This window comes from Gambusia affinis, linkage group LG13, assembly GCF_019740435.1.
Source record: "Gambusia affinis linkage group LG13, SWU_Gaff_1.0, whole genome shotgun sequence".
NCBI classification, from domain to species: Eukaryota; Metazoa; Chordata; class Actinopteri; order Cyprinodontiformes; family Poeciliidae; genus Gambusia; species Gambusia affinis.
The window spans coordinates 6,991,814-7,015,421 of record NC_057880.1 but is presented as its reverse complement, the minus strand read 5'-3'; the positions used below and the strand labels follow the sequence as shown (position 1 = coordinate 7,015,421).

The window sequence follows — 23,608 nt, the reverse complement described above, 5'->3', positions numbered from 1 at the left end:
CTAGTTAGCTTTGTTTCTATCTCAACCCACCATTAAAAGAAACATAAAGAAACCGGGGAGGATTCAAGACTCTTATTGCAGAACTTCATACAGGTTTTGGGTTCATTTTTCATTCATTATGATGCCATAATGTTTTTTAAGTTTTTTATTGACACTTCGATCATTTCAATGTACTATTTGGTTTGTTTTAGATCATGAGGGGGAATTTTGACCCCTCAGAAGACATCAATATGGACACAATGGCGTAAGTACAGAACCCAAAACGATCAGTTTGTTTGTTTGCTGCTGCTAAGTCGTTATTTTGGCAGTTAAATCAACCTGAATATTGCTTTTACTTTACTTCTCTACGTGTACGAGCACTTTTATTTTTGGGTCTGGTTCACTTTTTTACCCATTGAAATATTTTAGTCAAGCCCAAGACTACATCACATCTGGCGCGTGCATGGCGTTGGGTTTGCGCTTCGCTGGCTCTGCCAATTCCGATGCCTTCGACTGCCTCTACGAGTTTGCCAAGACCTTCATGAAGATGATGTCGTTTGCTGGCACTGCGGCTGTGGGCGCAGTGCGTGTTTATTTATGTTCTTCACCTTTCAGTAATTTGCCACAGTCATGCTGCATTTTTGTCTACTTTGTTTTGCCTTAACTTGCATGCTGGTCCCTCTCAGCAGATGGGTTATTATAATCTACAAACCTGCCTGTCGATGATCCTGCTGGCGATGTCTATGGTAATGGCGGGCACTGGGAACCTGAAGGTCCTGCAGCTGTGTCGCTTCTTCCACAAGCGAACCGGCGGCGAGATGAACTACGGCTTCCACATGGCTCATCACATGGCCCTCGGTCTGCTCTTCCTGGGAGGTGGCAGGTGAGATGAACACAGAGGCGATGTAAATATGTTCCAAACACTGAAATAACGCTCAGAGAATTAATCTAGCAATATTTAAATTATGGACATTCACTGTTATTTGCAAGTTAATATTGCAAAAAAAAAAAAATAGTCAAAAAAAAAGTTTTTTTTAACTTTGTTAATGATTTGTGTCAACAAGCATCAAATACACTCATCTCCCATGTGAATGCACACAACACTTGAAAATCTGTAGAAAGGAATATTTAAAGACATTTTCCTTTTTACAGATTTTCTTATCTGAAACCCATGAATAATCCACTGTGACCGATTGACTTCAATAATCTAATTATCAAAACGTTACTCTTATAATAAAAGCAGCTGTTCTGCAATGAACTCAGGTTTGTTAGATTTAGCAATATCTCTTGCGTCATCATGCAACCTGGGGACGGCGGATGTTTCGGGTCTCTCATCTTCATCCAGTGGACCCAGCCAGGGCTGATCAGGCCTCCACTTGTGTCCCAGTTGGAAGCTACACAACAACCACCTTGTGGCTTTCTCTGTGACTTCGGTTTCAGATTTCATGTTCCTCCACTAAGCCATCCCTGCAATGCATTGTCTGCAGAGGGAGCTACCAGAGAATCCTCTGTAGCCTCATCTGCAAGCTTTGGGGAGCTGCTGAAAAGAGAATTGCTGGCAATTTCACATTTGTTTTTCTTATTACTCAGATTAACCTTCTGCTGTATTTAAAGTCCTTCTTAGAGGGGACTCGGCTGATATGGAAAGATCAGAGGGAGTGTAAATGACCCTTCAATATACATGTTCCTAAAATGTTCAGTTTTTGTTTGAAGGGTACTTAAACCCTAGGTGTACTTTTATTTTGCAGATAAACAGATTGATCCATAACCGGTGCACCGATTTATTATTGGCGATTTATCAGTGCAGATTTTCTTAATTTTGGGAAACTTGATGATCGGCCGAATCTTACATGTGAAGCCGATCTTGTCTACCTCTGTAAAGGAAGGTCTAAAAACCAACCACTGTTCTCTTATGCTCTCCAGTGAGAACGGTTTGACTGATGGACTGGCCCACCTAGTCATGTCTGTTGCTAACTCAGCAGCTTTCTACCTATATTGAGCAATATTTCATGCACAAAAAAATGGTATTGGCCAAAATCGGAATTGACAGGTAAGGTTTAAAATAAAAAATAAAAATTGGTAATCGGCGATCAGTGCACCCCTATTTACTAACATACAATTTGAGACATTTTTGTGTAAATAAGTCTAATTCTGTAATATTTGGCCTAAAACCACCTTAGTGCTGTCCTCTTTGGGTTGAGCGGTGGTTGCTGCTGTTGAATTTTCCTATTGCTTATGACCTGAACAGTTTTGTTGATACCTACATCACCTGCATTCTGGTATAAAACCGTCCCACTCAGACACGCGCCCCTGTTGCGAGTCAGCAGTTGGAATTGTGAAAGTGGCGAGTGTCAATTCAGCAGCATTTTTCTGCTTTGCACATGCGTGACTCATTAGAAAAATGGACAATGTCTGACTACAGAACCTAGGAAGTGGGAGAGGCTTACAGCAGCACTTGATTCTTGCTCAGAACAGTTGCTGCAGAGCGAATGGTGCTTTCACAAGCTCACCAAAGACTCCAGGAACACAAAAAATGTAGTTTTTTTTTCTTTTCTTTTCAACAGGAGTATCTAAATATTGCCATAGAACAGCTGAGTTGGAAACAGTGTTTTCCCTCATCCTGACCACTTGTGCACTTAACCCCCATCACCTCATCCAGGCACTTGGTTCTCTATTTTGGCTTTGCCCACTTTGAAATTTTTTAAAATCTTGTCAGCTTTTATATGCAGGTTTAATCATTTGCATCATGCGGCCGTCGATGCAGAATGCATGTTAATTCTCATGCTTGATCTAAAAGACCTGGCAGTGAAGCTGCTCTGTAACAGGTTTAGAAAACTGGCAGCCATTTTGTCTCAGTGCAATCATTATTGCCTGATTAACATGCAATAATTGCATTTATTCATATTTTTGACTATGCTGATATTTATATATGCTCTCATGAGATCAACAGTGGAGTAACAATGTCAACTATAATAGTTAAACACTTTGATCACATTTTCTCTTCTTGGCATTCAGTAATTTATGCATCCTATGACAAGGGGCATGCAGTGTATAATTAAGTCACCAAAGAATGGAAAAATTAAGACAATAAGTCTGTCCTCGTGAGGTTTTCAAATCAAAAGCCAGCACACATACCCACTAGATTTACATCTCCTGCTTTTGGAAAGCATCAGGTAGACCACATGCACTCACTGTGTGTGATTGGTGCAGAAATACACAGACCTGCTGCGAGTACTATTTTGAGCTTATTGAATGACTGGCGTACACACAAAACTCACACACACCCTTAACGAGGTTCCACAAACTGCTGACCTCGCCCTGCGTGTTTCTAACAGAAACAACAGCTCACACTCTGTCATTAGATGTTGCAAATGTTTCCCCCCCACAAGAGTCATAATCTGATGGACCTTTTGATTTATTCTGCTCCTGCTTCATTGTAGATGTTGGGCCAGGGAGTTGCAGGGAGTGCAGGCTTGAATGCCATGGGCTGAGGGTCTGGTTCATTGTGGATTTGCGGAGGTGGACGGGTCAAAACTGGAGTGATACCATTCTTACACCCCATCAGTTTCCCTCTGCTTATCTACCATTCAGCCACTCGCTTATTTGCATCAGACTTGTCTACTCATATATGCCTCACACACTTCTCTCATTCATTTTTCTCATCTGTTTTTCACTGCTTATTTTGTATGTTTTCAGCGCTGTTTACCCTCTTCCTCTCACTTTGTTTCTGTTTGCTCAGTAAATTTCTCTTCCTGTTCAGTTTTAAGTGGAAACTAAAGTGAAAATTGGTTCCTTTTTCACCAAATAGTCATGCATGGTGTCCAGACTTGCAGTCACCCCTGGAGGTCTTTTGTTTAATAGGGTAAACCCTAAGGATAGGGTCGGAAACATTCCTTTCTATAATCACTTACTTTGGTAATATTTTGTCACAAGGGCAACCAGAGTAGAAATGCACATGACTGCATCGTCATTTGCAGAATTGAAGTATAACATCTTGAATTTTGTGACCAAATTTTGATATCTGGTTTGATTATGGAGTTGACATCTAAACTTTTCTCCAGCTTCTTACGTTAGCATGGCGTTCTGCTAGCTTGACTCTGTGTCTGCATGTTATTCCTTAGAAAATTTAGACCCCCCCATCTTAAATCTAACATTTCAAAATGTCTGCCAACATTTTCAAACACGGCATGTTCCATTCAAAATTAAGATTGAAAGAGCAAAACATAGGAACTTGACTTCATAACATAAAGTTAAGTCTTTATATTATCTGTTTTTAAAAGTCATGCTTTTTCTCACTCTTTTGCAGCCAATATGATCTGCCAACATTTCCTCAATTTGTTAATGAAAGTGAAGTTTAATTTCAAATTCTTAGAACTTTTGTGCTTCCTCTGATTTCAGTTTTAAGAACCTTATTAACATTTCATTGTCCTAATGGCAACATCAACACTGAAGAGTGTTGTTAATGCAGCCTGATTTTGCACTTAGGTGTGGTGTGTTCACTGCTCAGAAAACTGCTCAGCTTTTTATTTATTTATTAATTTTCCAATTGATTTGTCACCAGCCAGGGATGATCAATAGTCCGATCCCACTTACTTACCAACTTTTACGTGTATCCGTTTTTATTGCTTTGATAAAAAGTTTGTATGTTCAGCCGAAAGTAAAAATGCCGAATACTTTTAGTTGCAAGCTTGAAAGAATAATGTTGTGGATATCGAACAATGGTTACGGAAGATTTCCTGTTTTAAACTACAATACTGCACTTTTATACTGACGTGCTTTGACCTAGCAAACTGCTAGGTTTGCTAGGTTAAAGGTCAGAACTTGAGGCGTTGCAACAACCCCTCAAGTTCTACAGTACTACTGAAAATCTGCATTTATTTTTTCTTCTCAAAATTTTTAATCACAAAGAATAGTGTTGCATCGATCGCGAATTGGTGTCAGTTTTCCATGACTCTCTTCCTGAAATAGCTGCCTAGAGCCACTGTTGAATCACGGGTTCAATTGAAAGCTTGAAAACATTAAAACTGGCAAACACAGTCATTAATCGAAGAGCGACATTCCTTACCTCAGAAAACTGTTACTAAACACTCTCAGATGTGACTTGTTGGAGCCTTGCAGCTTGACATTAGGATAATGATCCAATTAGTTAAAGCGGACACTCTGTCATTATGTTTAAGAGGGACTGCTGTGACCTTTGATTGTGTCGATTATGATGCAGCACCTTCTTTAATTAAAAATGGAGATGCAACATATAAAATTGTTCCATTATGTTGGGTAAAAATCAACAAACTGTTGCTTGATTTGCAACATGCAAAATAACATTTCTGTCTTATAGAAATTATGTTTTGAGTTTGCATCACAAAACTGTTATTTTGATGCAAATCTTTTTGTGGGAGTGCATCTTAAGGTTTGTCATTTTGTCCTTCGTTGTAGATACACCCTCAGCACCTCCAACTCAGCCATCGCTGCCCTACTGTGTGCCTTGTACCCTCACTTTCCTGCTCACAGCACTGACAACCGGTAAGACCGAAACCTTTTTAAATACACTGCTGGACACAGAGAAAGTCCCTGCATGAAAAAAACCCCAAATTTTCTTAAATACCAGGCATTCCTGGACGTACCTGAAAATTAAAACACAGTTGTCAGGGTTCCTACAGAGTCTTGAACCGAATGAAAAAGTATGTTTAGCTTTTGCTAGGCTAAGCTTGAACGTGGCAAAAACATTCATTTAAATTAAGATTTTTCACTTTGCAGCTTGAGATTCTAGTGCAAAATATTGAGCATTTTAAAAGTCGAAACACTTGCTCAGAATTTGAAATATGAGAATAAAAGACACTACATTCAAAAAGGACCATTTCGCCATATGAAAATATTTCCACTGTCCGTCAAAAACAAAGTGTAGAAAAATGACAGTTTTTTTCTCGGGTTTTTATTCGTTTGTGTGTTTAATTGAAAACTGGGTTGATGTTGTGGGTGCAGCTATCACCTGCAGGCCCTGCGGCATCTGACCGTGTTGGCTGCAGAACCCCGGCTCCTGGTTCCTGTGGACGTTGACTCTCTGAAGCCCTGTTATGCTCTGTTAGAGGTCACTTACAAGGTCAGTGAACGTTGCACTCCTAAAAACAATAATTGATTTAATTGATTATATGAGCACATTTTGGTTTATTTGGTTGTTGTTGTTTTTTTTTTTGGACTCAAGTCTTTAATAAAAAGCCGAAAGAACAGCTTTTAAATTAAAAATACATAAATAAAAGCCGTTCATTATTTTTAGCCATATAGTTACCATTCATGTTTCAGCTGTTCTTTCTGCTTTAAGCCGTTTCTATTGATTAATTTTCTTACGTTTTGACAAGATTTATATTTATTTTAATTGCGTATGACCACTTACATTATTTTAATCTGGTATTTTAAGTAAAAGCTTATACTGAATCACAAGAGCCATATTTTCATGCTTTCTTCTGAGGTTTTCTGGTTCCTTTATACAGTGTTCCCTGTTACAGGTTCTTGTTCTGTCCTCTTATTCATAAATAATAATACAAAATTATCAAAAGACCGAATGTTTGCACCATGGAGAAATCTTTTTTTTTTTTTTTTCATTTTACACACATTTCTCAAACGTGCGTGAAAATTGATTCTTAGAAATCTGAGAAAACATGAATGAAATTCACTTCTGTTCACGAAAAACCTCAGTGTTTTAGCCTCGCAATTATAGCTTCAACTTTGAGGAACTGAAATTGTATTGAATACACAGCATGGCATGTATTTATACTCCCTCGAAGGGAATTGTTTGAGAAGGTTTCCAGAGTAAAGACCAATAGACAAAGCCAGTGTGTCTAAACACAGAGCCCATTGTGTTCTGTGTCGCCTGGTTTTGTTGCTGGCCTCTTTGTGCACGTCACTGTGGCTTCATGTGCATCATCAAGTACAGATTGTTTGGTTTATTTTCATTTCCCCTGTATTTTTATCAATACAGAAAATATTGTAAAATATTTCAGTTTACACGTACTTGTACTGAGGCTTATCACAAATAATTCAAACACTGTGGGGAAACCCGAACTTGGCCAGTGTAAATGTGTTGGGCAATTTCTCAAAAATCTCGGAATTAAGTTGAAAATGAAGCGTTTGGTGATTATAGTAATAAAATAATTCAGAAATAGCATCACAGTTGGAACAAAAAGTCTAGAAGAAAGTATGGATTTTGATTTAAAGTGGAATAGAAGGGAAGGAGAATAGAATATGGCAAAATATTTGTTTTTCCAACCTTTATTACCTAAATAGACAAAGAAATCAGGTTCTCTATATAAAATTTAGCCACTGTATAAATAACTGCAATAAATGTGTTGTAAACATTTGAATTTATGCTTCTGAATGGACCATCAAAATTATGGGTGCATAATCTGTTGCTTTGTTCTGGCTGATCACCGAACTTTAAAAAATCTAAACTGCTGGTTTAGATTTTTGGCCGCAAATTTTTATTTATTTATTTATATATCTGAAAAGTTGCCAAGAGTAATGACAGAGTAACTCGGTTGGGAACAGAGGGGTGACTAGTGTTAACCAGGCGGATGGGTCTATCAGTCTGCCTTCTCTCACAGCAGAACAAAAAGTCAGCGGCTGATTTTCAGTCCTTTGCGGCAGTAGATGAGATCAGTTTCTCATGCAAGTATCGGCTGATTTATCTGTGCACCCATACTTCAGATACTAGTATGTGTTTGTTGACCACAGGTGCATGTATACATAAATAGATTTTCTAAATTAATAGAAATATTCTTTTATTGTTCCAGGTTGTTGTTTTTTTTTTGTCTGTGTGAGTTAACTTTCTAGTTAAAATATGTTAAAGTAATTAAATTGTGCTATTACTACTGTGGTGGCTTCTCAGCTAAAGGAGGATTAAAGGTTAAAAGCTGAGGCCGCTGTTTGTATTTAGCACTGCCGTTGGCGTCCCGGCACTTTAATTTCATTCTCAGCAGAAATCTCAGTTTGACCTATAGACGAGATGCAGTGCAACATCCAGTACATGCACACCTGCAGACTAACGAGAGGGATCTGAAGACTATAGCACCATAGTCCATTTAATTTATAAAAGATAAAACATAAGATAGATTGACAGGTCATGTAACCATTATTTTCAATATGTTAATTATGGCACAACACCTCAGTTTTAGCCATTCTGCTGTCACCATCCATAGGTTGCCACATAATAATTGTCAAAATTGATTGCATATTTTAGTGTATCTTAGTTGTTTTAACAAATCTGAACAGAGTTTCTTGGAGTTCATAACTTGCATAATATAATAAAGTTTGCTTGATGAATTGTTGCTCTTGTCAGGGAACCAAGTGGTATAATGAGACGACAGTGGAACTGATGGCTCCCACCCTTCTTCCTGAGCTTCACCTTCTCAAAGAGGTAAAGCAGAGTTAAATCTTTTCTTTCTGGCAAACAAAACTAAATTCGCATTAAACACATCATTGAAAGGCCTTTTAACCCCTTTGTTTGCTGTGAAGGTAAAAGTAAAGGGGCCACGATACTGGGAATTGTCTCTCGACCTCAGCAAAGAAACTCAGCATCTGAAGTAAGGATAGGCAGAACCTTTTGGGAACGAGGTTCAAATCTTCACATTTCAAGCCTTTTGCATTCTAGTCGTGTTGCTCAAGATGATCTAAAAACCAAAGAAACAATTTTTTTCTGTTTTGAGGTCCATCCTGGTCAGAGACGGCGTGTTGTACGTGAAGTTGCGGGCTGGACAGCTGCCCTACAAAGACGACCCCCAGGGCTGGAAGAGCCTGCTGGCCACAGCCGTCAGCCACCGAAACTCTGGAGTCACGGCCTTCAAGGTAAACAACAGAGCTCTTCACAAAGATTCTGCCAAATCCTAATAATTATAACTATTTTTATTAGTTGCAGTGACTAATAAAAGTTATTAGTTGCAGCCATAATGGCTGAATGCAGTTAAAGATAATTTGTTGAAAATATTGGAAAGTGTTTAAAGAAATATTAAAGGTCAGTACTAGCTCCATTTCTAATAGAACAGAGCAATTTGTTACTTTGAATTAAACATTTAATCTAGTATGTAGATTTTGACAACAGGCTGACAGATGAGTGGAATTGAGTGGAAACTTTTTGTCTCCTCCCCCCTATGGAGAATAATTTGGTCCAGTCTTGGCAGGTTGCCGCTGCAGGTTCAGCTGGCAGCTCTGCAGCCGACAGACCATTACTGCTTACCTCATGGCGTCTGTATGTTCTGTCAATACACCTGCAGGGGAAAAATATGCAGTTTGTTTTCCTACTTGTCCTTGAGGACCTTCTTTGCCTTCCTTCAGTGTTTTCCTTTTTGTTCTATTTTATAAAAAAAATTCTTATTCGAACAGGATTCTGTCCAAAAAGTAATTCCTTCCTACATGTGCCGGTTTATATTTTGCTTTTTTAAAAATTGTTATTATTGTTGTTGATTCATGTGCTCATGAATCAAACATGAATCAACCATTTAATGCATTTTTTTACTTAATGTGATTAAGTAAAAAAATATATAGCATAACTGGACTACCACAATAATTAGAAACTGTATGACGATGATCATTAAGTTGTTGTTTTTTTAATCACTGTCTTTTTATTGAGTTTTTTTTTCCTTTAATACATACAGTTTGTGAGTACAAAGAAATGTATCTAGTTAAAGTGTATCTAACACATACATAAAATAATACACACAGAGAAAATAATCCCTCCAAAGCAACCCCATTTAGCCCACCCAGCTCACTGCCCAGTAGGTCCACCCTCTAGATCATTAAGCTGTTTTGAAAGTATTATTTTTAAGAACTAAAACCCGATCTCGGTTGTAAGAAGTCTGTGCTTTTGGGTAGAAAATTAGTTTCTTCTTTTTGTTTTTGTTTGCAGCCTGAAGCCATTTCTACCTTCACCTCAGAGCCTGCTCTCATCTCCTTTGCTGAATTCTTCTGTAAAACCTCAGAAGGACTGAAATCTGTAAGTTTCACACCAAGCAAAGAAATATTTAGAGCTTGAGACAGTTTGACGTTGGGTTTGTTTGTAAAATCTCTATATTTATCAGGTGGAAAGGATTCAACCTATTGTTTGTTTTTCTGCATTATAGCCAAAGGGACCTCTAACTAAAACAAAAAAAAAACCTATTTCTTTAGAAAACAAATTTAACTGTGAGCCATGTTTCAGTTTTATCTTGGGGTTTTACTGAAACACTGGAAACTTCTCGGGTTAGTCCAGACAGAAACTCTCTGGGGATTAAAATGAAGTTGTTTTCAGATGTGGTGTTTTCCTATTCATACTCATATCTCAACCTGGATTTATGTTATCATCTATTTTAATTCATGTCTTCAGCATACAAGCCGTTAGTAATAAAACTGAAGTCCAAATAAACACAATAAGAAAGAATATGACCGCTTTAATGGGTAACGAATCCTGACTGAGATCATAGAAGCTGATTTTAAGGGGGGGAGGCATGTTCCAGTTTTATCTGAAAATCATGTGTGGTTCAAGTGATTGAGGATTTATGAATAACTTAAAGCGGCTGCTTCAGTAGAACTGAATGACTTCCTGTCTGTTTACAAAAAATCCTCAGCCTGTAAATGCGCAAATAATCCATTCGTTGTGAATGAGAATTCTTGCTGAATTTGTGTCACGGATGTCATGGTGATAGTTATCAAGGCTTTGCATTCAAGACCACCAATGGTTATCTTGTGATCGCTTAAACTACCATGGCGAGATCATGTGCAAAGCTTTAATGTCTACATCTGTTTCCCCCCCCACATCATAAAATGAATGGTTTTAAAATCTGTTTTTCTTCCGTTTTAAGCAAAGAGTCTTCATAACTACCACACTCTGCACACACTCATTTAATTGTTTTAAAGTGGACAGGCGGACGTTAAGTCTTATTATTAATCTCTTGACCTCTATTTTGCGAGAAAGTGGGCTGCTTCATCGTGACATCAGGCTATCTGGGTAGATTAGAGGCCTGTAGTTTCAGCTTCAGCTCTAAAATGGGAGAAAGCGCGTCACATCGGAGCGTAACTGTGACCGTTTGTAAATGCAGATAACGTCTGTTTTTCTCCAGCCACCTACTCCAACACAGCATTTGCATCAAAATGGAGGATGGTTAGTTTCCTTGCAGATAATTGCAAGATTTTTGTTTTAAGTTGGCATGAAATAACTTCCACTCTGGGAGACGTATGTACATAAATAAATCACTTTGATTAATATAATTGTAATTATGAAAACTGTTTACTTGCTCATACAAGCAAACCACTTAGACTCTGTTTTCATCTTTGACTCTTTCCCTGTTGAGTAAAAAGTAACTTCAACTTTGATTAACAAGCCACTTTTACGACCCTAAGAGCTGTTTTTTTGGGTTTTTGTTTTTTTTTCTTCGGTCCAATTAAATATTTGTTTTGAGACTCAAAAGCAACACGACTCTTTGAAGCAAAATAGCTTGATTTTTATAATATCTAGTGTAGGACAAGTTTAGATTTCTAAATTAAAATCTCTTTCATTTCTGTTTATGGGTTTAATTTCCCTCAGAGGCAGGGTGCCCAGGCATCCATAAAGTCCTAAATTCATGTGTCTAAAATGAAGGCCTTAAAATGTCTTAAATTAACCTTGACTTGGTCAATCAGAGGTCTTAAATTTTATCTTGGCAGATTATCTTGTATTTTACTATTTATTGGGTTCTTTTTCTACATCGTGGAACTTTTCTGTCAGGCTGAAGTTTGAGTCACATTGCACTTTGTGGCTCTCCGCTAACATTCCCTTGCTCGCTGTCTAGTTAGCTCTTTTTGCACCCATCGTGGGTCAGTCCAAATTTATCGCCCGTTGCCTGGACAGCGTTTATGCATTTCTTTGGCGATGTAGGTCTTAACTTACATTAGACTTAAATAGTCTTAAAATGTTTTAAATTTGAATTGGAGAAAACTGCAGAGACCCCAAATGGGACACTCAATGTTTTTTCTTGATTATGAAAAATGAGAGTAGTTTGCAAACTATTGGCAAAAATCCAAAATTTGTTAAGAATATTCCTTACACCATTTGTGCTACTTTTGTGGAAATGTTGGTTATCTACTGCTTGAAAACAGCTTGGAAAGGCTGCTGAAGTTAGCATATTTAAAAAAAATTTATTTTGACATTTTAAAGTATTGATCAATCCTTTTGCATTTCTAGCCCAACAGCCACATCTGGCTCCAGAGCCATGAGTTGCAGACCCCTAATCAATGTCTGAACAGTCATTTTTAGTCGGCAAGAACAAATATGAATGCAGTCATTTGGCTCCACAATGTCAGCATGTGTTTCATGCTCTGCAGGCAGAAATAACAAGAAATGGGAACTATCATTCATAAATGCGGAAAGCAAATGAAGAAGTAAGGGGGTGTCGATGAAGGCAGAGTCATTAGTTCAAAGATGCTTACGGAAAACAGTAACTGAGCGCTTTGAGGTTTTGTTGTTTCGACAGAGAGACGATAGCCTCATGTTGTTCTCAGCAATGCTGTACGAGTGCGTCACGCAGGAGTGTCCGGAGATGCTGCCAACATATATCGCTATTGAGCAGGTAACAAACCCACTCGGCACAGGACACACACATTTCTGTTTTACATTGTGTGACAGCAGCTGGTCGTAGAGCAAATATATTGTCATGAATAATAGAAATGTTCTAAAACTTTTATCGTGTTAAAAAAATTGTAAAGATTCTTCAGTTTGTGGGCCTTAATGGGTTTGGCACGAGGTCTGGAAAAGCATGGAAAAGAAAAAGTTTGAAAACATATTGACTTATTTTCTGACGTTTTCCTTAACTCCTACTGCACAAAACTCCAGTCCTGGAGGGCCGCTGTCCTGCTACTTTTAGATGTGCCTCTGCTGCACCACACCTGAACAGAATAATTAGGTCACAAAGGCTCTGGAGAACTGGTCTACACAAGAAGGAGGTAATTAAGCCATTTCATTCCAGTGTTTTGTACCTGTGGAACATCTAAAAACTGCAGGACAGCGGCCCCTTGAGGACTGGAGTTTGACACCTGTGCCCTAGAATACGAGAGACTGAGGATTCATTTGCCAAAAAATATAAAAAACTTGACTTTTTTTGCAATAAAACACAGAGACTATAACCCATGTTGAGGTACAACTGACACAAACTGAGGGAAATTGTATTATCCTGATTTTGCAGTAAAGAGAGAGAGCAAGCAAACACAGCTTGTGCTTAATTAGCTTTTTTGACACTGAAACAGAAATAAATAAAAAACTCAATGCTTACAGGCAACTTGTCAGATTGATAATCACACCAATCAAAACCTCTCCGACATGACACAAAGATACCATACCGATAAACGTACACTTGGCAGCACCTGACTGGTTTCTATTTCCAGGAGACATTGGGCAATTCAGCTGTTCCTATTTGCATCACAATACATCCCAAAACGACCACATTCTCACCTGAAAGGTTTTCGAGGGTCGTCCATTTCCAGTTATTATGCTCATCTAATTTTGGCCTGGTTCCTAGAACATGTCCCTGTTGTCTAAACATCTTTAGCGACGTTGAAGCTACAGCTTCACCTTTTTTCTTTCAGGCCGTTGGGGCTCTGCGTCAGGGTGACCTTCAGCAGACCTTCCCCTTGTGGCAGCTGCGCCTGGTGGTGGAGTTATGGGACAGCCGGGTGCTGCGAGGCCTTGCCAACAAACATGACACCCTGCTAACCTCCGAGTTTCTTCCTGTCATGAAGAATGCAGTCGACGTGGCGCTGGACAACTGGCTCAAAGGTGAATGGATGCTTTAATGGATCTGTAACAATTAGGGATGCTCCGATCAGGTGTTTTGCTGCCGATTCCGATACTGATCATCCATGAGGCCGATCGCTGCTGTTAATTTTTCACTTTAGATATAAATGATACTATGTTATCTGGCAAAATGGAAAAATTATCTGGCAATAAATTCACCTAATTTAGACACAATAGACATATTTTAATACATATCTAAAATCTTTTCTTTTTAAGTTGCTGCAGCTTTAAACAGACGTTTGGTGTGAGAGTTCACTATCTGGTGGAGGATGAGCAGCACTACGTCTGTGAAATGTTTCTACCAGTAGCGCGTAGCAGCGGTCCAAGAGCGAGAGCAGAACCAGTGTCTTATACCGCCACCACATCTGAGACTTTCATTATTTTTCGGGTTATTTGTTTAGCTTTTTGACCGTCATGCTAATCCGGGTGACTGTTGGTAGTTGTGCGTTGCTTTACCTGCTGTCTGGTCACTCCGGATCTCCTTTTTTTCCTGCATTGAGCCACTATGTAGCAACACTCCATCAAGTATTTGTTTTTTAAATGTCATATGAGATTCGTTGTGTTGATGCATTTTGACGGAGGTAATTTTCCGCTGCAACACACAAACGTCCCCATTCACTCTCAGAGCGTTATAGTTTGCACAGAGTGAAGGAAAGAGGAGGCTGCAAAGCGATCAAAATGTGGTCAGTTTTGGTGATCTGCAACAAGAGACAGTGATCGGCGATCACAGATCATACACTTTTTCACGGAAATCGGCTGATTATGATCGGTCGCTGATCGATTTGACACACCTCTAGTAACAGTCTTTTAGATAAGTTTAATAAGGAACATATTGATGTTTTGGGATTTAATTACTTAATGGTCAGTTTCTTCCAATACTGCTTAGTTACTGCTGGCAAATTCACCCACATACTAAGATGTTATTAATCCTCTTATCCTCAGACAAACAACCTCCATTTAATGGTGGTATGATGTCATTTATCAGATCATTACATTGCAGGTAATGATCTGCACTGCAGTGATCAGGAACAGGCTAGTTCTGCCAATCTTCTGTCTCAGAAAACACACTTTTGCATCAAGTTCCTGACTGATTTCCTCCTTTTCGTCACATTTTTCTTAGGAGATGTTTTTGTATGTAAAGCCATTAATTTCGGAACATTGGTAAACGCTCTTTTTACCTGAACTAAGTTGCGGCCACTGTTTTCCAAAGTTGAGCAAATTATGGTAATCTCCGTCTTCTCCAGCTAAATCTGATCTGGAACGTCTCCAAATCCTCCTGCGTGATGCAGACGCAGCGATCAGCATGTCACACCTCTCTTTATTGGTTCTGCAACAGGATGTCAGTGAAGCCTATGCATTTCACAGCAGGTATTATTGCTGCTGAAAGGCATTCTGATGACTTGTGCTGTAGACAAAGTCAGCAGGATGTCATGTGACGGCACTCAGCTGACTAAAGTCAACTGTTACAGATTATTTTGACGTGACAACAGCTGGTATTGTTTCGCCGATAAACTCCTCATAAACACCCAGGTGGCTGTAGCATTCCTGTTTGCTGAGCGCATGTGAAAAAAAATGCTATTGCTGATTTTAACCTTGTCAGCGCGCAACACGCGTCTGCGGCCCTTATTTGCAGCGGTGTCACAGGGTGGATGTGTTTCCACTTGTTTTCATGTGCACGGTGTAGTGCATGAATATCATAGTTTAGAGGACAAACATACGGCACGTACACACAAACACACATTCCATAACTAAACCAGCGAACACAAACAGACTATGCAAGTCGTGGGAAACAGGTGAGGTAGTTGGGTGAGATTTCCGTCATAAAAGGAGCTGAAACTTGCTCTTAGCTTAATCTTTCATTAACCACCTAGTTCTGGGTCATAGCTGGGAGGAAGTACAGAGTGACTTTACTTCATGGATCAAGAATGTTGGTCTTCTCTGTAACTCTCCATAAATGAAACGTTTGCAGCAACTTTATTTTTAGTGTTTTTGTTTGCGCAGTTTTCCCAGAAGCCAATGCTGCGGGAATTTTATACACAAACAATATAAATGTTTCCCCTAGAATCACTTGCATGTAAAAGTTTGAAATGGCTTTTCAACAAGATATACAAAAAGAAAAAAAAAACACACTCCAGAAAGTCTTGATGAGTTTTATAATTGCATTTGATCTGATTCTTTTGTTTTGTTGTCCCCATCTTGATTTTCAAGCCATCTTTCCTTTTAGTAGCTCAAATTAACATCTTGTTAATGGATCTTTTTTTTTTTAAATGAGCAAGAGTGTAATAATTTGCTGTTTTCATCAATCTTTGCCATCTTATGTTAGCATGGTTAGCATTACAAACTGTAAACACTAGACTCTGTATATATTACCAAGCAGCTGCCAGTCCTTATCTAAGCTATTTCTAAAGGCTCAACAAGATAAAATCAAGCATCTTTGTTTTGCTCTGTTTTTATTTTTTCTTCTGCTGAAAGTCTTGCTCTCTCTCACTATCCTGCAGCCTGGGTAAACCGCAACCATTTTCCACATGTTTTTGTTGACAATACAGTTTGCTTCTTACATCTCTGTGTTTCCTCTCACTCATTTTAAACACCTGACTGATGCTGAAAATACCAGAGCCTGACTTTACTCAGTCAAAGCTTCACGGTTTCCACTGATTCACCGTTTACGCTCAACGTCCCGAAGGTTGGTAGGACTCGTCCTCTGTCGATTTTTTTGTGTTCAACAGAAGTTTAGTAAGAAACAACCAGAACTGCAAAGGACGAACTTATGTATCGAAACACTGAAATCTACATGTCTCTGTAGTAAATACTTTCTCAAAAGTGCCTCTTCACATTTAAAAGAGATCGTTGTAATGAATATATCAGTCTTTTTCTTTGAATAACAGGTTTGGGAGTGAAGAGCGTTGCTAGCTCCACTTGGAGGTGTTGGCTCTGATTTGTTCTGTGATTGGATGAAAATCTGAATTCTGAGTTAAAAAGTTTCCAGTCACAAGCTGATTTCTCAGTGCATCTATTTTTCTTTTTTTTAAGATCCCTTCCACAGTAACTTTTCAACATGTGAAAAATGTGTGTTTGTGTTTGTGTTGTGAGTACAATTGCCTCTTCCGAATGTTTGTTTGAGCTTGATGAAAGCCACCTGTTTGGTAGGATTTTTATATACAAGGATTTCCTTTTTCCAGAAACAGTGTAGGATCTGTATTCCAACACAACGTGTCACCCTAAAATTGTCTTTCTTCCTAATTGGAAACATAATAGTGCTGTAGATTTCTAATGGATTCTGTATGCCACATCTATCACTGCATCTGTCAGCTTTGACTTTGCAAATGTTAGTCAATAAGTTAATTAAAATACTCTGTACACCATCTGAGGACGACAGGAAGTATCCTGCATGCAGCATCATCTGTCTGTCTCTGTAAGTTATTAGTAGTTTCCAATACGCATCTTAGCACATCAAACAGATGCTGCCTGAATGAAATACTCCCATCTTAACTCTATAATTGATTACTAAAATAAAAGCAGATCAAGATTTGTGTGGCGGTTATAAAGTGTGATGTCTGGTGAAATCTGTGTTTTGTTATTTTTTTTCTGCCTTTTAGACCACAGCTCAGTGGTGAGATCCTACATGAGGGGCGAGGTTCTGTCCAGGGACCCTCAGTCCATCATGTTGGCCTGCTTCCTGGTGTACCGGTCCATCCCGTGCTGCAGAAATATGCAAGCAAACCTGGAGGGTAAGAGGCGCTCTCCCACACACACACACACACACACACACTCACACGCACATGTTTGCAGAAAACTGCCTCAGTGTTCATGTAGTTTGTATATTCTTTGTTTGCGAACATGCAGTTTGAAAACTGCATGTTTTACTTAATGAATATTAGTATAAAGACATGCCTAAGGATTAGATAATCTTGCAGATAAGGATTTGCCTTAGGGGATCTAGAGGATGTGTGTAAGGATTTGGAAATCCCTATGCACATTATGCACGAAAGAAAAATATGAATAATTTTCGAGTCGCAACCTGCAAATCCACCTTTGGTTTCTGTTTAAGACTTTTATCTTGTACAGCCTCTGTGATGCATCATGTTAGCATGTCAATCTACTGGAAAAACTTGTAGATTTTAATTATTTAGCATCTGAAATAACTACACTAGCAGGGCTTGTAAGTTGCAATAGGAGAGTAAATGCAGATGGCTCCGTTAGCAGTGACTCTGTCTTGTCGTGTTTCCCTGCAGGCTGCAACTCATTTGCAGATTTATTATTGCGTAGCAGCCAGCTGGGCATCCCTTTGAGAGACCTGTTGAGACTGGTGCCCGTCCTCCTGAGTTCTGCATCTGGATCGCAGTCCCTACTGTTCCCCCTGCCAGCATTTTCATCCTGATGCTCCAAGCCCAGTCAGTTTGAATCTCAGGGATGCAGAAGAGGTGGGAAAACAAAAGTGTCAAATTGTGACGCCTTCAATGTTGCAGTGAAAAAAAGAGGAAAATATAGACTTCAAACCTCCGTTAAATGGAATAACTAATGTACGTTTTTTTTTGTTTTTTTTTTATATATGCTAGTGATGTATTTTGCATTTTTTACAGCGTAACAGGTAAAACTGCAGGAATCATGCTGCATACGCACCAATTTTATGGTGCAACTAATCTCCTGTGGGACTGAGTCCAGCATCTTTCATCAAAGAGCTGAACAGAAATGAACAGGGCACCGAAAGCAAGGCATGACAATAAAAGAGAAAATACCTGTGAGCCTTGTGATCTTTTTGTGTCTGTTTTTCTTTTCAATGCTGTGCTCAGTTTTCTGTCACGTCTTGTTTATTTAGCACAGATGGCAGAGTGGTGTTGGCAGCATTTCATCCCTGTGGTCAAGATAAATGCACTTTGAAGTTATTCAGAGATGAAGACATGTTGTTGCGTTGTTTCTGGTGGTTCCCCACATGAAAGGATTCCCCTTGACTTCCAAAGCAGAGATGCAAATCTGTAGTCGCTCCTTGTTGTACCTTTCAGGTCCATGCTTTTGTCTCGTGCCGCAAAACAAAATGATGCCTTTGAGCCTGAAATTATCGAATTCTTTTTTTTTTCCTTTCAGTTATTTTTTTATATTTTTGTTTTAGACTTTTTGTCTAACACTTGTTAAAGAAAATAACATGTTTGATATTAGGATCTGACCTGGCAGCTGTGTTGATGAAAACCTTTTTGGTGCCTTCACTGAAATCTTTTCAGTATGACACAGAAAGCAGCTTGATTTACTTCTTCATATTCCATCAGTCAACATTGGGAAGCACTGAAATCATTCTTGGAATCCATAAAAGCAAGAGAGTTAATTAAAACTACACCATAAAACAGTCAGCAGACCACAACACAAGCATCCGACTGGTTAAAATAATGATTTTCTATGAAAACGAACAAAAAAAAAAAAAAAAGCCCAAAGTGCTCAGGAAGCATTTTCTTCTGTCCTTTCTGCTGCCTAGAACACATTCCAACACTTTCTGATACTGCCAGACATTTTCAGTCACATGGAAAGGATTTGTTTAGGCAACAACTTGAATCTTGAGACCAACAGGCTCTGTGCAAGCAGCGCAGGAATTATTGCATACTGTAAATGCTTGAAGCTTGGCTTTGAAAGAAAAATTCCAGTCACGCAGATCGAAGCTGTTTCTCTAGCTGCTGCCAGTTGTAGCTCAGCTTCATAGTTTAGATGAGCGGTTTCATTTTCTCCAAGATCAGACTACCTTAGCTTTGTGATAAGTGATATGACTGTTATTTGGTCACTTTGATCTGAATGTATGTATTCGCTCAGTTTGGGGTTTACCAAATTTTTCAACGATATGTCATTTTTTTTAAAAAACAACCCTAATTTATTATACTCCAAGCTGAAAATGTGCTTAAAACAGTCAAGGAAAACCCAAATTAAAAAGTTATTGATTGTTTTTTTTGCTTCATTTCTAGATATTTTGATTGTTTCAAATTATTATTATAGCTTTAAAACTAGGCACAAGACGGGTTAAATATACTTTATTTAGTGAGTCTTGTTGAATTTTCCTCAACTGATTCTTAGCAAATCCTATTTCGTGTCCCGGTTCTTCAAGAAACTACAAGCTTTTTAATCTTGATCCTCGGCTGAGCATAGAAATCCTTATATCATGTGGTTCGTTTGTGAGTGTGTGTGTGTGTGTGTGTGTGTGTGTGTGCACTTTCAGTTCTGGATCTCTCTCTTAACCAATAGCTCGGAGAACATTCCAGAGCAAATGGAAAACATCCGAACAAACAAGTGGTCCACACCCTTGTCCCAGAACTGCCGCACAACGAGCAGCTCTTCATTCCCATAGGAAACTAGTGGTGCAAAGTGTTTACTTTGCTAAGAAACTTCCCTTAACTCATTGCTAGAGTTAGCCTGGATGCAAATTGCAGCTGGGTTCACTTTATTGTGTACCATTACTGGCAAGCTATTATTAACCAGGGACTTTTCTGTCTGTTTTGGATGTTCTTCTGTTCATGTTGAAGCTTATTCTCTGTTCTGCCAGACACGTGGGATCTTAAGAGTCTATTAAACCTTAAATTAGCTGATCCACCCATATTTATGCTCCATTGTCTCCGTGGCAGCACAAAGAATGAAGACGTGGTTAATAATGCCGGAAAGGCATCCAGACCGGATCCACGTGATTCCAGAGGCTTTAAAAGGAAGAGATTTTCAGAGCTCGAGGAGAGTGGAGGAATCTTTGACACAAGGAAACGTTTGTGGGCATTTCTGTTGTGTCTTACTTCCTGGCTTTTTTCATCACTCAAGATTGTTTGGGCAAAGGCTTGACATGGTAGTTGACTCCACCTAAACAACAATGCTTCACGTTCTTTTCATCACTGCAGTGCCGGTTTTTTCCTCCAAAGACGTTAGACGCACGAAAATCAAACTTCACATCTTCCGTGTTGCGAGTTATCGGCAGCAGAAATCTGGTTTACCTTCTCAAAGTTTTGTTAATTTTGAAGCCAGTCGCTATGGTCACATCAGACACTGATAAAACTGACTCCCTCCAGCACTGCTAACAATGCTAATAAAAGAAAAGATTCCCAGGTAGATTTGTCACAAGGTTTAAGAGAAATTAGTAGTTCTGGTAATAAAAAGAAAAAAAAAATCACTCCACACACTTAATCTGCTTTAGAGTTGATTAATTTTCATGGAGCGTTTGACAAAAACCAAACTCCAAAAAGACAAACTGCATGATATTTGCTTTTAACACCAATATTACTGGCAGATGAAATGATTAACAGTTGACTTTGGGTGAAAAGTGGAACGATTTTATCAAGTTGGACAAGATCAAAGTCATGATGGCTGAAACTTGTGACGATTTCCTGGTCAGCAGTGCTCAATACCACCTGTGGAAGTAACAAAGACTTGATGAAAACGTAAGTCAATTTGCCCCCCCTCCCCCTTTCACTTGTTTCCATCCAGGTTTTATGTAAAGTTGGTAAATATGTGACCTTTACACCGTTACATCTGACTTGGGCACATAGCATCACACCGTGAGACTTGTAAGACGGTCACGCTTCCACTGGGCTGTTTAATATGCCTGCGGTTTCCTGGAAACACATGCCATTCCAGTCGGTGCGTCTTAGCAAATATTCCAGGGAAATGTCACATGAGCCCATGGGTGTCTTCCAGATGATCAAAGTGTGGGTGTTTAACAGCCAGAGGAGTCCGGAGCCTCTGCTGATCAACCCTTAAACACTTTTAACCCCCCCTGTTGCTGTGATGCTAAGGGGAAAAAATGTGTTTAAAAGCAGCATTATGCCGTTTTAAACCACAGAAGGCTTTATACAATTAAAGAAAAGACCATCAGGCAGCTTTAGATTGTTTCCATGTGCCCATGCTTTGGCTGTGGAAGCAGCACTCGAGTTGAGAGATAAGCCTCCTTAAAGCAAAATTAAAAATATTAGAAGACTTCTTTATTTCTCTGCTCTACAAAGCTATATGAACACTCCAGACTAAAGCAAACTGATCTTAATCCCACGCTTGACGTATTGAAGCTGCATTTTGCATTATTTCGCGCAGCAAAAGGCCGATGGTAATGTTTATAAAATGACCTGGAAGTGTTTCCAGATCTTTACAAAGACGGGACTCGAATGTTTCTTTTATTTTGTTTGTTTTTCTTAAAAAAACTGAGTAAAGTTCAAACAAATGTTCCAGCGAGGCTAACATTAACATTAGTTCACATTTTCAGCACCGTCCCTGAAGTTTGAGCACTTTGGGGTCGACGTTTTTCCCGTCAGAGATTATGAAGGCAACGTTCCAGTTAGTCCTTCCTTCCCACTGTGGACTCGAGCTTGATTGGGTTGCTACATAGTTATAAAGCCAGACTTGATGCAATTAGCCAGGTTCTCATTTAGACTCCTTACGGTTCTCCAGTGGATCTCCACAGTTAGAAAACCAGTTCCCTATCAGGGACAAAAGGATGATGCATTATCTTCCTGAAATTGGCACTGGAAACCTCTGGCTGCTCCAATATTCTTGGTATTCAAGTTCAGGTTGTTGGGCCACAATTTTTTCATTAGGTTTAACAGAGAAAATACATTTTTAATTGCCTTTAGTCTCTCTCCTGAGTAATGGGTTTGGGGTTTTATATATGAACAGGCTATTTTCCAATAGAGATAATTGAGTTGGCATTGACTATGTAGGCCAACACACGCTATTTAGGAAGAGAGGTGAAGGTGTTGAACCATCGTCAATGCTGCAAGGATTTTAATATGTGTAGGATTCGGACATTAAACTAAAATCAGATGTCACTTTGGGTGGATTCTTCTCAGTCATGCCTGATCAGGTCAAAGTGTAGCAAAAACGTTTTATTGTGCAATAGCGTGGCAGATTACCCAGCAGTGTGTGTTGGGAAACGGACAACCTTGAGTGAATGTTGCTTTATTTTTTAAGCAACTCTTTATCTGTGAAGCCTGTGGGAAAAGGAGTGTTGTCTCTCTGAGGGGTGGGGGGGAGGAACGTCATTGTGTTTGTTTCCACAATAATCGATGTAATTGTGTCAGAGAGAACACACCCTCCACCTTTTGTCTTTTCTCACGCCTTAACTTTACACGGGAGTTTTGTGCATTCAGTTTTAACACTCGTGTAAACAATTCCTTCCCAGGCTGTGATCTTCTCTTGTAAACAACGGGCCGGCCGAGGACCACCAAGGAGATGAAACGCTAGGAAAGAATCGAGGACAACCCCTGGAAAAGTCAGATTTCACCTCCAAAGATGCATTTTCTCTGCTGACTATGAAAAGTGGAGAACATTACTGAAATTAACAACAAGTAATGGAGCCCAATCATGGACATTGATGGGACAGAGACGTTGTTAAAAAGCCTGCTCACTCCTCTATTTCCATCTTGTCGGGACCTTGTGTGATTTTTCTAATGATTCTTTCACCACAGGACCTTTAATACAGCAAAGTATTCTGTTGTCAAATTTTGAGGACATCTAAAGTTAGACCCATTTAGTTCAAACTCTCAACATTATGGCTGAAAAGTAAAAGACTTGGAAGTGTTTTGCAATGGTCCAGAGAAAGTCCAGATCTCAACTTGATTTAAAAGCTGCATTGGAAACATAAGGGCTGCACATTAATGGATACTTAAAACCTCAGTGAGATGGAGCAATGTTGCACAGAAGAGTAAACTAAAGTGGAATCTCTCATAATGATGTGAGAGATCGATCGTGTCAAACAGAAAGTGACTACTTCACTTGTTTTTCTGTCTGCTAAAGGTTAGGTTTACAAGTTACTGACTCATAATGTAGTACAGTCTTTTGGTATCATCTTTGTTTAACAGACAGCAACACCATGGAGTATGCTAGCACTGTTTTTTGCTC

The 23,608-nt window shown here is 39.1% G+C and overlaps 1 protein-coding gene across 7 annotated transcripts in view; it reads left to right on the top strand.

The window, feature by feature from the left end:
• The window catches only part of anapc1 (anaphase promoting complex subunit 1), a 56,399-nt gene extending 33,492 nt beyond the window's left edge, over positions 1-22,907 (top strand). For 2 of the 7 annotated variants that reach the window (XM_044136389.1, XM_044136393.1), the window contains exons 41-53: positions 192-244; positions 409-562; positions 669-862; positions 5,413-5,499; positions 5,959-6,076; positions 8,309-8,386; positions 8,485-8,552; positions 8,676-8,814; positions 9,872-9,958; positions 12,450-12,545; positions 13,558-13,747; positions 17,362-17,493; positions 17,998-18,507. In XM_044136389.1, the coding sequence (XP_043992324.1) occupies positions 192-244; positions 409-562; positions 669-862; positions 5,413-5,499; positions 5,959-6,076; positions 8,309-8,386; positions 8,485-8,552; positions 8,676-8,814; positions 9,872-9,958; positions 12,450-12,545; positions 13,558-13,747; positions 17,362-17,493; positions 17,998-18,143 (1,542 nt within the window). In that variant the 3' untranslated portion in view covers positions 18,144-18,507. Of the gene's footprint in view, positions 1-191; positions 245-408; positions 563-665; positions 863-5,412; positions 5,500-5,958; positions 6,077-8,308; positions 8,387-8,484; positions 8,553-8,675; positions 8,815-9,871; positions 9,959-12,449; positions 12,546-13,557; positions 13,748-17,361; positions 17,494-17,997; positions 18,508-22,889 lie in introns of those variants that run through there. The other 5 variants (XM_044136386.1, XM_044136391.1, XM_044136388.1 and 2 more) reach the window with 4 other exon arrangements.
• The last annotated feature ends 701 nt before the right edge of the window (positions 22,908-23,608 follow it).